This window comes from Acartia tonsa, chromosome 12, assembly GCF_053477335.1.
Source record: "Acartia tonsa isolate MP-2025a chromosome 12, ASM5347733v1, whole genome shotgun sequence".
Classification (NCBI taxonomy): Eukaryota; Metazoa; Arthropoda; class Copepoda; order Calanoida; family Acartiidae; genus Acartia; species Acartia tonsa.
This window is the reverse complement of record NC_137271.1, coordinates 12,749,710-12,763,971: the sequence shown is the minus strand read 5'-3', so window position 1 is coordinate 12,763,971 and position 14,262 is coordinate 12,749,710. Positions and strand designations below refer to the sequence as shown.

At 32.4% G+C, this 14,262-nt stretch overlaps 2 protein-coding genes across 2 annotated transcripts in view; both read left to right on the top strand.

Moving 5' to 3' along the window:
• The window catches only part of LOC145333877 (cobalamin trafficking protein CblD), a 44,663-nt gene extending 30,470 nt beyond the window's left edge, over window positions 1-14,193 (top strand). The window contains exons 2-12 of the mRNA XM_080179138.1: window positions 5,699-5,761; window positions 6,240-6,325; window positions 6,648-6,762; window positions 9,533-9,618; window positions 9,738-9,792; window positions 10,400-10,508; window positions 10,735-10,843; window positions 11,135-11,199; window positions 11,674-11,736; window positions 12,951-13,035; window positions 14,059-14,193. Coding sequence (XP_080035264.1) covers window positions 5,710-5,761; window positions 6,240-6,325; window positions 6,648-6,762; window positions 9,533-9,618; window positions 9,738-9,792; window positions 10,400-10,508; window positions 10,735-10,843; window positions 11,135-11,199; window positions 11,674-11,736; window positions 12,951-13,035; window positions 14,059-14,181 — 948 coding nt within the window. The 5' untranslated portion in view covers window positions 5,699-5,709 and the 3' untranslated portion in view covers window positions 14,182-14,193. The remainder of the gene's footprint in view (window positions 1-5,698; window positions 5,762-6,239; window positions 6,326-6,647; window positions 6,763-9,532; window positions 9,619-9,737; window positions 9,793-10,399; window positions 10,509-10,734; window positions 10,844-11,134; window positions 11,200-11,673; window positions 11,737-12,950; window positions 13,036-14,058) is intronic.
• Polr2E (DNA-directed RNA polymerases I, II, and III subunit Rpb5) overlaps window positions 1-14,262 on the top strand; it is a 75,314-nt gene that overhangs the window by 30,485 nt on the left and 30,567 nt on the right. The gene's annotated exons all lie outside the window — the stretch shown is intronic.

Below are 14,262 nucleotides of genomic sequence, written 5' to 3'. Positions count from 1 at the left end.
TTTAGTAGTTAGGTACGATTTAAAAAGCGTAGTAACTCTATAATCATTACCAAAATGTCCGTACGTTCATTTAAAAAATGTTGATTTTTTTACTTTTTTAAATAGCTTTTTTCGTTCATTTAGGCATGTTAGAATTGTCCTATCGATTTCAAATTTTGCATGGTGATTCCTGTAATAGTTAGGTACGAGTTAGAAAGCGTAGCAACTCTATAATCAATACCAGAATGCCCGTACGTCCATTTTAAACATGTTGATTTTCTTTACATTTTTAACAACAAATTTGTATGTGACCTAATTATCCGATTGGTCTGATTTTTGGTATACTGATTCCTGGGACAACAAAGTACAATATTATAGTATATTATAAGTAAATATTATAAGTATTATAATATTATAAATATTATAAGTAAATATTATAAGTACAATATTATAAGTATGTCCATAATCATTATCCTGTATCAAGCAGTTTTTCAACAAATTTACTTACAATTTTGCTTTGACTCTTTTACATTCGCATTCTGATTATTCAGTTCTGACATTATACAAGTGTTAATGTCCGTTTGTCCTACCGTTTCAGAGCTTCGCTTTTATGGATGGTGTCATCCTTGTCTCTCTATGTTTACTTTCTGTTTCTTGCTTTACTTTTCTATTTTATTCTTTTTCTCTTAATTTTAATGTGTTTCCTTAATTAACTTAATATTCTAAAAATCTTCGCTATTGTTGGACAAAATTGTACTTGTTTAGACAAAACCATATAATGTTCTATGATTTTGTAAAACAAATTCTTTTTTTTTCTTGATTTGTTTTTTGTTCTTTGGGGGGTGGGGGGGGGGGGGTGGTGAGGAACTTTATAAGTGAGGGGTTTAGATAGAATCAACAACGATAACATAATACTCTAAAACAAGACACTAAATTTTGTTTAGTGTTCCCGTAATGTAGCAAAGATAAATGCTTCAAAATAGTACAATAAAGCGAAATGTTCGTCTTCTGGTGTAAAAATACATACTGTAGCAGAAATTGTAAGTGTAGTCGAGTTGGGTCATTCTCTTTATTCTATTTGTTTTATAATTATTAAACAAAAAAGTATCATGAAAATTGTTGTCAAATTAGCTTGCTAACATGGAACTCGTATATTGGTCAGTTCGGTAAGAGTGGATGGGATTAAGGGGCTGGAAGGGGGTATCGTTATTTTAACCAACTGTGTGTTTCACTTATTACAGAACATAAAAATTTGGTGTATATCCATCTAAGAAAATTATAAGAAAAATAATATATGGGAAGGACAAATTGGACATATTTTGTTTGTTTTGGCTAATATTTTCATCTATAGATATTTAGTTTTGTGTACACACCTCTTGGAGAGTTGAGTCATATCTCTACTTAATGGGACAGTCATTATTATAAGAAGCTCTGTACAAGGAAGCTTTTTATAGTGCCCATGAAAATGACGTCATACTGGCCTACCATTGGTCAATCAAAATGTATAATGGCTTGCCATTGGTAATTTAGTCTGTGTGTTGGCCCTATCATTGGTCAAGTTTATGTTATAACATAATTTTGTATGTGCACTATAAAAAGCTTCATCTCCAAGGCAAGATGAAGGAGCCTAGTGAAGCCTTCTAATAAAATAGGAAGCTAAGCATCGCTTGCTGCAATGGAGGAAAATATAAATTTATTGTCCATTGTCCCATTTTCTCTTTTTCCAAAATGAGAAAAAAATGCCTAATTTACATAATTACAAAATTAGGTTACTTAAAGAATCGTACAAAGGGCCACACTTAAAAACATTTGATTTCTATAGATTTGTAATTTCAGAACTATCATTTAGTTTAATGGTTCTCCCTATGATTGAAAATGATATGCTGAAATATTTTCTAGTTTCCTTCTCCAATATATTAAAACAATAGAGGGTGAAGGGGTTAAATAGCTGTCCCCACCCCTTGGACCCTGTGCAGACTTTCAATTAGGTCTTTGAATATCAGCCAATATCGTCGGAAATATCAACACAGCCAAGATCAGAAGGCAATTTGCTAGCAGACGTAAAAGGTCCCCAAAACTGGATCCATGTAGTTGTCTCGGTTATACATCTATATTTGATATGTATAGATTTAATTCTTATCCGATTCCTAGTAAATAAAATATAAGGAGTGTCCCTTTAAATGTCTCAGATAAAAATTTTGATTCATTTTTTGGCAGAGATCTTCATGTCCATATGGCTCCCATTCATATTTAGCCGTAATTTATATCAAAACCAGAACAATTATGTACATAAGAAGCACAGCAATAACAGAATACTCAAATATCATTATTGTCTATAAATCACTGAATATAAGATTTTCGTAAAATTATTTATTTCATTTCATAAAATTTATTCCAAATCTGTCAATACATAAGGAAGTAAAGTAAATTTTCTTGCTGAGATGGGTTTTTGAAAGATGAATGCCGCGTTTTTTCGACATTTTTTAGACATTGATTAATTGAACGAAGACGATAGGATTTCAACAGAGTATACAACTTAAGAATTCAAAATTTTAAAATTGTTATTTTAGCCATTTGTATAATGTCTAATACAGCTCTAAAAAGATGCATTAATAATTATGCAGCAAAAATGGATTGAAGATAATTTGTTTTTCTTCTATGAAGGCCGTGCCAACAAAAGCGAAATAATTAAATATATAGTTGTATACTCTATTGAAAAAAACGCGGCATTCATCTTTCAAAAACCCATCTCTGATCTTTTTAGTGATATACTCTTCTATTGACACTGAGGGCACTTTAAATAAAACATAAGCAAGTAAGATGGTTGATTAAAACCTAGTTATAGAGTAGCAACGCTACTAACAAGACTTGTATAATTGTAGGTCATATTTTTTAGCCAACCTACCATCACTTGAAACAATGTCAAAGATTAATAAGACTAAGCTTTTCTATATAGGTTAATTCAAAACATTTAATTTGGCCTTTCACACTAAAAAGATGTGGGCTTCACTTTATTCAATTTAATGCAATTTATATGATGTTATTTGATTTTTATTTGTTAATGGTTTAAATTTTGTCACAGTGTATGTTTAGCGCAACATTTCAAAAGGTGTTTTATTTCTAAAGAAGGAATATTACAGGGATATTGGGAGGGACGAGGAGTACTATGAGCCTGCCTTGAGAGTAAGAGTTCTGATCTGTAGAAAAACACATTGAAATGTAAACATTAAATTTTTCAAAAATCGGAAGTTAAAAACTTTAAAATCTGAACCAAAAAGAAAGATTTTCTAAACATAATTTTTCATCAATTAGGTTTGATATAGTTTTTGTGGTTAAAGTGTTTAGGAATCTAATTCACAACTTAATTCACAACTTAAAGTAGCTAATCCCAAACTTAACAGTGATTTAGAAAGGGTTAATATAAGCAGCATTAAAAAGTATTTTTATTGTTTTGCCTCCTAATTTGATTTTTATGAAAAAAAATATAATTTTTTTAAATAATTCTCTTAAAATTTTTTTGTAGGTAAAATAACATGAAAGTTTTAAGATTATTACTTTAAACAAAAATCTAGAAAATTCTGTTGTAGATATCATTGGGTATAATATGGTCTTTTTTTGAAATTGAAAATAATACATTAACATTGAAATCTTAAGAAAAGATATAGTTTTTTTTAGTGATTCTCTATTCCACTAAATATTATTTAAAGAATTGTAACTTGCCTATCATAAATCACCAAAAATCAGATCAGATTCTCCTTAATTGGTAGCTTCTCATAGGTCCCAAGAAGGTTTATAATTATTTTGGGGGAGGGTACCACCACCTTCACAAGAGAAATTGCCCCTTGAAAAAAATAACCCCCCCTAAAAAAATGGTTTTGGGAATCAACTCCCCTTTCAAGTGCCCCTAGAGGCCTTTATTGGAGTAACCGCTAGTATATAAAAAGTAACATCGAACCCGATTGATTCGGCGGTTAGCGAGATCCTTCGGTACAAATAGACAAACATCCTCTTACTTTATTATGAGGATAGAAATACACTCACATAAAGGCCTCTAGAGGCACTTGAAATACGGGGGATGGAAATTGAATCTTCCACTTTACTTTTTTTAAATATAAATTTTTTTAAAAATCGTAAGTGCATTTTTTACAGGGGCGATTTCCCATAAGGGGTTATAGGAGGGGAGTAAGGGAGGGGACAATGGGCAATTAATTCAATTCAAGAGTATTTGCTGAAAGACCTTGAAATCCAGATTCATCCAGAAAATATGGAGGAAATTGTTAAGGGAGAGTTAATACAAACTATAGAAAACTATAAAATAAAAAGAAAGTTCCAAGAAAAAAGCATTCATTTGAAAATTATATTACCAGCACATCAGACTGATGTAACCATTCTGTAATTAATAACTAGAAACATCTCCCTGGAACCCATTCAACCCATAGCCCCATAACCCAAAATTTAATTGGATTCTTAGATTGTTTATTAAACAAATATCACAATAAAGTTTTTATCTATGAAATGATATTTTCTGGAGAGAAAAAAATTGTTAAAACCAGCCACATCATAACAAATTAAGTTTATTGATACTTGTCTGCAATATTCAAAATTAACAAATGAGTTAGCGGCATTTTGTGCGCTAGTACCCAGAGTCAGCCAGAAACTGCCAAATTCTTGCACATTCCCTCTAAGCCAGTACCCAAAGCCTGAGACTCTTAAAAATTGAATATTCTATCCATTGTCCCCTCCCTTACTCCCTGGGTTATACCTAGCATATCCGCCCAAAAAGTATCTAAACCCTTTCCCGGATCTTTAAAAAAGAAGCTTCCAGTACAGTGGTTGGTTAGATATCTTAGGGTGCAGTCACACTGACATGGAGTCTTTTTATACTGATTACTCTGAACCTAATGGAATGGGGGAAAAGTGTCTTGAGAAATTTTTGATAATAGGAAAAAAGTTTTTGTCCAAAATGCCGCGTTTTGCGCTCTCATCAAAACAAAACTTGTCCTAAGCGCAACAAAAAAACATGATGCAAATCCATATTTATACAATTTTATAAAAATAATCGTAGAAACTAGTTTTATTTTTATGTAAATTAATTATATTTTTGAATAATTAGAAAAATGAAAACAGTCTTGTTTAAATAATGATTTGTTAAAATAGTTTTACATCAAAGTTTTTAAAAATGATTTAAAGTTTCCATAATTTTTATATATGTGGGATTTTGCCATTTTTGAAATTGAAAAATACATCCATATTTCTATTGTACAGTAAGATGCTGAAAAGTCACATCTTGTTATTAAATTAACTTATTATAATTTTATTATTTAAGTAGGTTCATACACGATTTTATCGAGAGCACGCGCTAATTTCCGTTATAATCGCGTTTTATTATAGATGTGTACAGATTTAGCTAGATCATAATTAGGAATCTGCCAAATTTTTAGTGAATTTTTTTCGAGAACTTACACTTATCTTAACAATAACGCGCACTTAATACCTAATATACAATATGTTAGAACAAAGATTTACAAGTGTCACTGTTTAGTATGTTTTAATATAAGAAAGCAAAATAAGTTTGTCACAAAGGATATAAATTTGTCTTTATTTTTAATAGCTTTTGTTACATTTCGTGATCGAATATAAAGCCCCTAAATGTCACGAAGACAGCTAGCCGCTAGTAATTTAATACCTACCCAACTAGTGTCACTTTTTCTTTTCCAGATATCACATCCAATGATTGGATTACTGATGGCATCGCGTATGAGAACAGTTCAAGGTGCTAAAGGTGATATATTCAGTTACATACGGATATTTATGAGGGCATGTTATACAAATCCCCTACCCCCTTTTATACCTAGAGGTTTTTTTTTGTACAGCTAACTAGATACCTAGGTCATAAAATAAGATTTTGTGTAATTTTTAAAGTATTAGCTAGTTTTGCTATTTAGACTGAATGAAGATATATAAAACCAACAAAAAATATTTTAAGTTTTTCACACCAGTGAATTTATCTGATTTGTTTTTTTTTATGATTTTTTGGAGATAAAGGGTCTAAATTTATTTTTCTCGTGTTTACTACCAAACAATGGTTTTAATACAAGTTCTGCTGAACATAAAATAACTGGCGTATATGTTGAAATCTTAGCAGAAAAGAAGGATTATTATTTATCTTACTTAGCGAAGGTTATAGATACATCTTCTAAATTTTATTTGTTGTAGTTATTCTCCATAAGTTAAGTCAATGTAGTTTGATTATATTTAAGGTCTGACAAGTCGAATAATCAGCAGTCGACAATTCAGTGGACCCTTAGTTGGAGGAACTAGAGGCTGGAGAAACGAGACACCACAGGTATTTGTAAATAGAGATTTACCTTAGGTAGATAGTCAATCAGATACGCAAAATAAAAATCCGTCCAACTTTTAAGGGAATTTATAGCAGACAAAAAAGTTTGTATATATTTAACGTAGAATTCACTGCTGTTGCTATGTCAGATGCACGATATTCATAGTAAGTTTATCGAAGGGGAAATGCATTGACTAAGACATGAGTAACTCAATATCATGCACAGATACCTAGACAAAATAAGGGCTTGGCTATATTTTGTCAGCAACAGATGTATTAACCGTAAGTGGTAAACAGAAGTTGAAAGTCTTTAAATGTTAAAATATAGGGATCTTCAACTGGAGTATTTGTATACAGTCCAGAATCCAACATAACCTGGCCGGATGAGAAACTAGGAGTCCTGGGCACCACAGATCCAAATTTTCGTCTTCCTGGCCACACAGGTACACAATAGCCACAGCCAGGTTCACAGCAAGGGACTTTGGATGGGTACCTGTCGAAAAAACTAATTTGTTTTCCATTTGTCGTATACCTATAATGTATAAAAATTCTCAAAATAAAATAAGGGGGGGGGGGGGAAGTTTGTACAGTTATAGGAAATGAAATTCAGTATAAAAGTTTGGGAGGGCCGTGTGGGCTTATTTTTATAGTTATCAACCTAATTCTTTTTGTAGGCTCTCTTATATGACTGGATGTACACATAAAACTTTGAAAATTGAATTTCGGCACTTTCCTTCTTGGGGCTTGTGGAGCACAAAAACCCTCCAAACGCTAAAAATATGAGTTTTGAGCTTATTTTTAAAGATATCAACCTGATTTTTTTAAAATAATACTTTTTTAACCAAACTGAATCAACGAACCATTACAGATTTCATTTTGGGACTTTCCTTCTAGGAGCTTGTGGAGCAAAAGACCCCCAAAAACTAAAAATATGCGTTCTGAGCTTATATTTAAAGATATCAACCTGATTTTTTTAAATAATACTTTTTTGACATAACTGAATCAACGAACCATTACAGATTTCATTTTGGGACTTTCCTTCTTAGGGCTTGTGGAGCACAAAAACCCCCAAAACACTAAAAATATAAGTTCTGAGCTTATTTTTAAAGATACCAACCTGATTTTTTTTTAAATATTACTTTTTTAACATAACTGAATCAACGAACCATTATAGATTTCATTTTGGGACTTTCCTTCTAGGGGCTTGTGGAGCAAAAGACCCCCCAAAACACTAAAAATATGAGTTCTGATCTTATTTTAAAAGATATTAACCTGATTTTTTTTATGGAAACTTTTTTAACATAACCGAACTAAGAAACCATTACAGATTTAATTTTAGGACTTTCCTTCTAAGGGCTTGTGAAGCAAAAGACCCCCAAAAACACTAAAAATATGAGTTCTGAGCTTATTTTTAAAGATATCAACCTGATTTTTAAATAATAATACTTTTTTAACATAACCGAATCAACGAACCATTACAGATTTCATTTTGGGACTATCCTTCTAGGGGCTTGTGGAGCAAAAGATCCCCCCAAAAAACTAAAAATATGAGTTCTAAGCTTATTTTAAAATGTATCAACCTGATTTTTTTAATAATACTTTTTTAACATAACCGAATCAACAAACCATTACAGATTTCATTTTGGGACTTTCCTTCTAGGGGCTTGTGGAGCAAAAGATTCCAAAACCACTAAAAATATGAGTTCTGAGCTTATTTTAAAGCTCGTCAACCTGATTTTTTTAAAGAAAACTTTCTTAACATAACTGAATTCAAGAATCATTACAGATTTCATTTTGGACTTACCTTTTAGGGTCTAGTGGAGCAAAAGACCCTCAAAAAACTAAAAAAATATGAGTTCTGAGCTTATTTTTAAAAGATATCAACCTGCTTTTAAAAAATAAGGTCAGAACTAATAATTTTAGTGTTTTGTGGTTCTTTTGCTCCAGAAGCCTCTAGAAGGAAAGTCCCATTTTTAGTGTTTTGGGGGTCTTTTGCTCCAGTAGACCCTAGAAGGAAAGTCCGAAAATGAAATCTGTAATGGTTTCTTAGTTTGGTTATGTTAAAGAAGTATTATTTTAAAAAATCAGGTTGATGTGTTTAAAAATAAGCTCAGAACTATTTTTAGTGTTTTGTGGTTCTTTTGCTCCAAAAGCCCCTAGAAGGAAAGTCCCAAAATGAAATCTGTACCTAATGGTTCTCTAGTTTGGTTATGTTCAAAAAGATTCCTTAAAAAATCAGATTAATATCTTTAAAAATAAGCTCAGAACTCATATTTTCAGTGTTTTTGGGGGTCTTTTGCTTCACAAGCCCTTAGAAGGAAAGTCCTAAAATTAAATCTGTAATGGTTCCCTAGTTCGGTTATGTTAAAAAAGTTTCAACAAAAAAAATCAGGTTGATATCTTTTAAAATAAGATCAGAACTCATATTTTTAGTGTTTTGGGGGGTCTTTTGCTCCACAAGCCCCTAGAAGGAAAGTCCCAAAATGAAATCTGTAATGGTTCGTTGATTCAGTTATGTTAAAAAAGTAATATTTAAAAAAAAAATCAGGTTGGTATCTTTAAAAATAAGCTCAGAACTCATATTTTTAGTGTTTGGGGGGTTTTTGTGCTCCACAAGCCCTAAGAAGGAAAGTCCCAAAATGAAATCTGTAATGGTTCGTTGATTCAGTTATGTCAAAAAAGTATTATTTAAAAAAATCAGGTTGATATCTTTAAAAATAAGCTCAGAACGCATATTTTTAGTTTTTGGGGGTCTTTTGCTCCACAAGCTCCTAGAAGGAAAGTCCCAAAATGAAATCTGTAATGGTTCGTTGATTCAGTTATGTTAAAAAAGTATTATTCAAAAAAAAATCAGGTTGATATCTTTAAAAATAAGCTCAGAACTCATATTTTTAGCGTTTGGGGGGTTTTTGTGCTCCACAAGCCCCAAGAAGGAAAGTGCCGAAATTCAATTTTCAAAGTTTTATGTGTACATCCAGTCATATAAGAGAGCCTACAAAAAGAATTAGGTTGATAACTATAAAAATAAGCCCACACGGCCCTCCCAAACTTTTATACTGAATTTCATTTCCTATAACTGTACAAACTTCCCCCCCCCCCCCCTTAGAATATTTACACAATATTTTTATAGTTAATATCTATGTAATATTCATTTCAAAACTGTAGCTACCGTGTTCCATGTTTTCTGTAATTAAAAATAATTTATTTGCATAGGTATCAGTCTTTCCGGTCAGTTTCCAGAGCCTGCCAAAAAAGATAGATACTCGAAACCTGACATTCTTACACATCCTTTGAACAAGGTAATTGGCATATTTTGATGATTTCCCTCAAAGTGCCTAATGTTGTAAAGCTGTACTGAAGTAAAGTATCTCTATTTTTTTTTTAAAGTCTTTTAAAATGATTAAAATAAATATTTTAGGAAACCCAGGTTCACGCCATTTACAACGCACACGATTTTATCAAATACACACCAGGTGACTTTTTTTTTATAGTAGCGAGGCTACTTTGTACTTCACTTTATCTATCCGTTAGTCTGTAACGCTATATGGGGGAAAATAGGGTTTTCTCGGCTGCTATATAAGATAAACTAATGATTCTTTTTGTAATGTAATGATACACCTTTCTAAAGGTATGTAACTGACGCTTGTTTGTCGTTATGCTACATAGGTTTCTTTATCTACATATTAACTATCTCCCTTTCTTTATTTTAGTACATACTTCTCTTTTTTATGATTAGATTACTGAACATCTGCATTTGTCAATCCATGATTGTTTGGGATTATCATGCTTGTTAAGGCCACTTATTCAGATTTCTGGCTTCAGAATAAAATATGGTTTTCAGTATGGCTTTGAATCCGATAAATATCTGCTGGATTAGAACCGGTTCTCAGCCATATTGAAAAATCGTCTAAGTACCGTATTACAGGCAATTTTCAGCAAATATTGAATTAGAAATTATAAAATCAATACCAGTTTTGTTAGCCCGGGCCTTTGACCTTACAAAAAATTTATATCCGCGGAAAGCTGTCTATGATACGATTCACCAAAATAACTAATGTTAACCTTGTTTTATTATCATAGGATCTGAATCCGCTGTGTGCGTAGATTTATTGGACGAGTTTCCTCGTCTTATTGAGTTAGATATGGAGGACATAGAAATTATTGCTCATGAAACCCCCATCCTTTTGAGGTAAATACATTAACCCGCGAAAACCTAACGTATTCGCTTGTTTCCGGGGGTGTTATAAGATCGAATCTGGGTTTGACATGGTTATAGAACTATTATACATGCATAAATTTGTCTTTGTTTAAACAATATTCATTATTCTTTTCAACATTTTAATTAACTAATGCTTTCTTTGGGTAATGTAAGATTGCAAGTTTCCATTTAATCTAATTTTGTTTTTGTTTAATAGAAAAGACATGAAGTCTCTGTTCCCTGGCAGAGACGTTGAAAATGGAACTTTCACCACCATTACATACAGTCAACACACTGAAAATGACATGAGCAAATGGTCCGAACTGGTAAGTATTAGCTTGTGTGTGTGAAGTGTAAATTACACTGGTACCTAAAGTTTACATGCACATTATATTATTTGATGGCTCTAAAACTTTGGGTACTTTTATTGAATTGTGATTGGTTAGTCTCAAACTATTGAGAGTCTAAACTTTCAACAAATTATTTGCATCGAAAGAAGGGGTGATTTTGTTTATCATAATAGTGAATATAGATAAATTGTCTTATCCCTTAGGATCCTTGGGTTTGAACTTTAAAGGATGGGATATTTTCTCTAATAATATAATTGTTTGTCTAAGGTTGAAGAGGAGAGAGATGCCAAGATGGAAAAGTTTGTTCTTGTGGCCAAGGAGATTTGTGGCAGGTAAATACATATATTTTGAAACAGATTTTCCCTTTGATAAAAAGGTACCTACCTACATTTTTTCGTTGTTATTTGAGTCTCAAAAAACGCGGCGGCATAAAGCTATTCTACACAATCTGGAATAAACTTCTTCTGTAGTAAATATATTTCGCTATATCCAAGTCTTATCAATTCCAATCGTTTACATTTTGTTATTTGAAGCAAAGAGTAAAAAATATGGAATAGTTTCACGGTTTAAAGTTAGTAAAACTTTAGTTATTTTAATACATTTGTACCTAGGTTACATTCATAGTTAAGCACCTTTTTTTGAATCTTAAAATCTAGTCACATGGTGGGGGGGGGGGGGAGTATCACTTAGTGATTAAAACATTTAAGAAATTAGGAAGTTAAGACTCTAAACTTTTCAGATAGCTGTAATGAAACTATTCTATTCCTAAATAAATCTATTAAGTTTGTAATTGTTTAAATATTTAGGCTAAAGGAAGAAGGGCACTGGGCAGATTTTATTGATCCATATTCTGGCACTCCATACTTTAGGTAAACAAAACTTTTTTCCCCATCCATATGGAAAAATATGTGGAAGGGGTAAAAAATGAAAAAAAGGAGACCTAGAAACATTTTCCCCTTTTTTTTCTTGGTGGGGGAAAAAATGAATCTTGTGCACTGTGCAGTATATGCACCACTAAACTAATTCTAGTTTTCAAAATAATCTGTAGGTAGTAGGTACTATTATTAATTTTAGAGTCATAAGTTGGAAAATATGAGGGAAGTTAAAAAAAGGTTTTGCTATTTATACCTAGGTACCTACCAAGGGTGTATATTCTGCACAAGATTTATTTTTTTTCCCCTGCTACAATTTTTTTTATTTTTTTTCCCCCCTAGTTTTTTCTTACCAAGTAAATGGAAAAATATTTAAAGAACTCTATATTTTATTTATTTTATCCCTCCTACCACTCAATTTTTTAGTTTTTTTCACCAAGAAAAGTTGAGAAATTGAAAAAAATGTTTTCAGTTTTCTTAATTTTTACATTTTTTTTCCCCTCCAACCACTTATTTTTTATTCCCCCCCCGCCCCCTGAGCAGGGGATCCCATGTTACGTAGAATATACACCCCTGGTACCTACTTAAATGATAAAATATTATTGCAACAGTTTGTTTAGTATTATGTCGCCTTTAGGTAGGATGTATTATAGCCATTGGCCAATTAATAGTAATCAAAAAGTTACCTTTCAGATTTTTAATACAGCTAAACACACACACACACACTGACGGACAAACCTTACTTATATAATATCTGCCAGGGATGTAGGACAAGAAAAAATAAATGGATCTTAGATTCATTATTTTGTGTTGGACTTTGGGTACTAGAATTAACGCAACTTTTCTTAATTTGGTTATCAAACCCAAGACTTTGGGTACAAAAGTAGAATGCCATCTATAATACAAAGTAGCTTGATGTCTGTCCGTCCGTCCGTCTGAAGCTTAATATCTCGGTAACCACTGAACCGATCGGATTCTACTCTTCAGGGTATAAACCTGTTGGTCCTGTGGTGGTTTTAAGCTATTTTCTTTGGGGGTGGGACACCCCCAACCCCCCCAAAAAAATAAATTCCCCCCTCAAAAGAAAAAAACGGGGGGGGGGGGGGAGAGTATGGTTCGGAACCAAATTTTTTTTATATTTTTTATTTTTAAAAATATTATAGGGGCGAAACCGCTAGTTATTTATATTTTACTTAGGTATATTTTTTTAGTTCCCACACCAACACAACAATGTTTGAGACTGATGAGAAATTTAGAGCTTTAGGTTTCCGTATTGAGGACTTGGGATGCTGCAAGGTACACTTAGTCAGACAGGAAGAGGACAATAGGCTGATTATTACACTATCCCCCAAAGTTAACAACATTGGCTTAATTTTATTTGGGACTTTTATTGGATTTTGGTTTGTTGGTTCATTAAGTTGATTGTCCGAAAGCCTAACCATTAATTATAATCTACAGAAGGGGTAATTCTGTGTATCATCATTGTATATACATACAATTTATCGGCCATTGTCTTATCCTGTTAGATTCCTGACATTTAGTAGCTAAGCTACTCTACAAACAAGTTATTTTCTAGTTGGTCTGTCTTACTTTTGGTCTGTAACTGCTATTTCATCTTTTAGGGTTTCTGAGTTAGGAGTGGGGATCTTACACAAGACTATCATGTACTCTAATAAAGTGTAACTTGTAGCGACCCCCCCCCCCCCCCTTTACCCAATCCCCTCTTCTCCTACGGCAACAACGAACTGACCAATAAGTAATGTCCATGTTAGCAACCTAAATTGACGAAATTTTTTTCTGTTATAATATCCACGTATATTCTATATCCATTGGGATGGGTATTTTTTTCTAGTGGTGATTTTTATTAATAAACTTATTGGACCTTTAAGAAGCTTCATTATTTAGGAGGACCACATTTGTTCAGATAGACTTCCTGATACTTTTATATAAACTAGCGGCTTCGCCCCTAGCCTCTAGGGGCTTTGCCCCAAGAGGTAACTAAAAAAAAATGGGAGCTGCCCCAGTATCAATTTAAAAAAAATTGGAACTGCCCTGGACTGGAACATTATCAAATTTAAAAAAAATGGGGGGGGGGATTTTTTTGTTTTTGGGGGGGTTGGGAGTGTCCCACCCCCCAAGAAAATAGCTTAAAATCACCACAGCACCAATAGGTATATACCCTGAACAGTAGAATCCAATCGGTTCAGTGGTTACCGAGATCTTAAGCTTCGGACGGACGGACGGACGGACGGACATCATTCTACTTTGTATTATAGATAATTTCTACCTACCTACCTAATAATAATTTGTTGTGTTTAGGTAATTCTACATCCTGAATTTGGAAGAAATGTTTTTGTTGGATGTATTGTCACTGATGCTAGTAAAACTTCTATAGTCCTGGATGAAATATTCGAGGAAGTTTTGGGAATTCTAAATATCTAAAAAAAAAATCTTCAAATTTATATTTAAAAAATCCATGAATTTTGTTCATTAAAAGTAATTTTGTGATATTTTTTCTGGGTT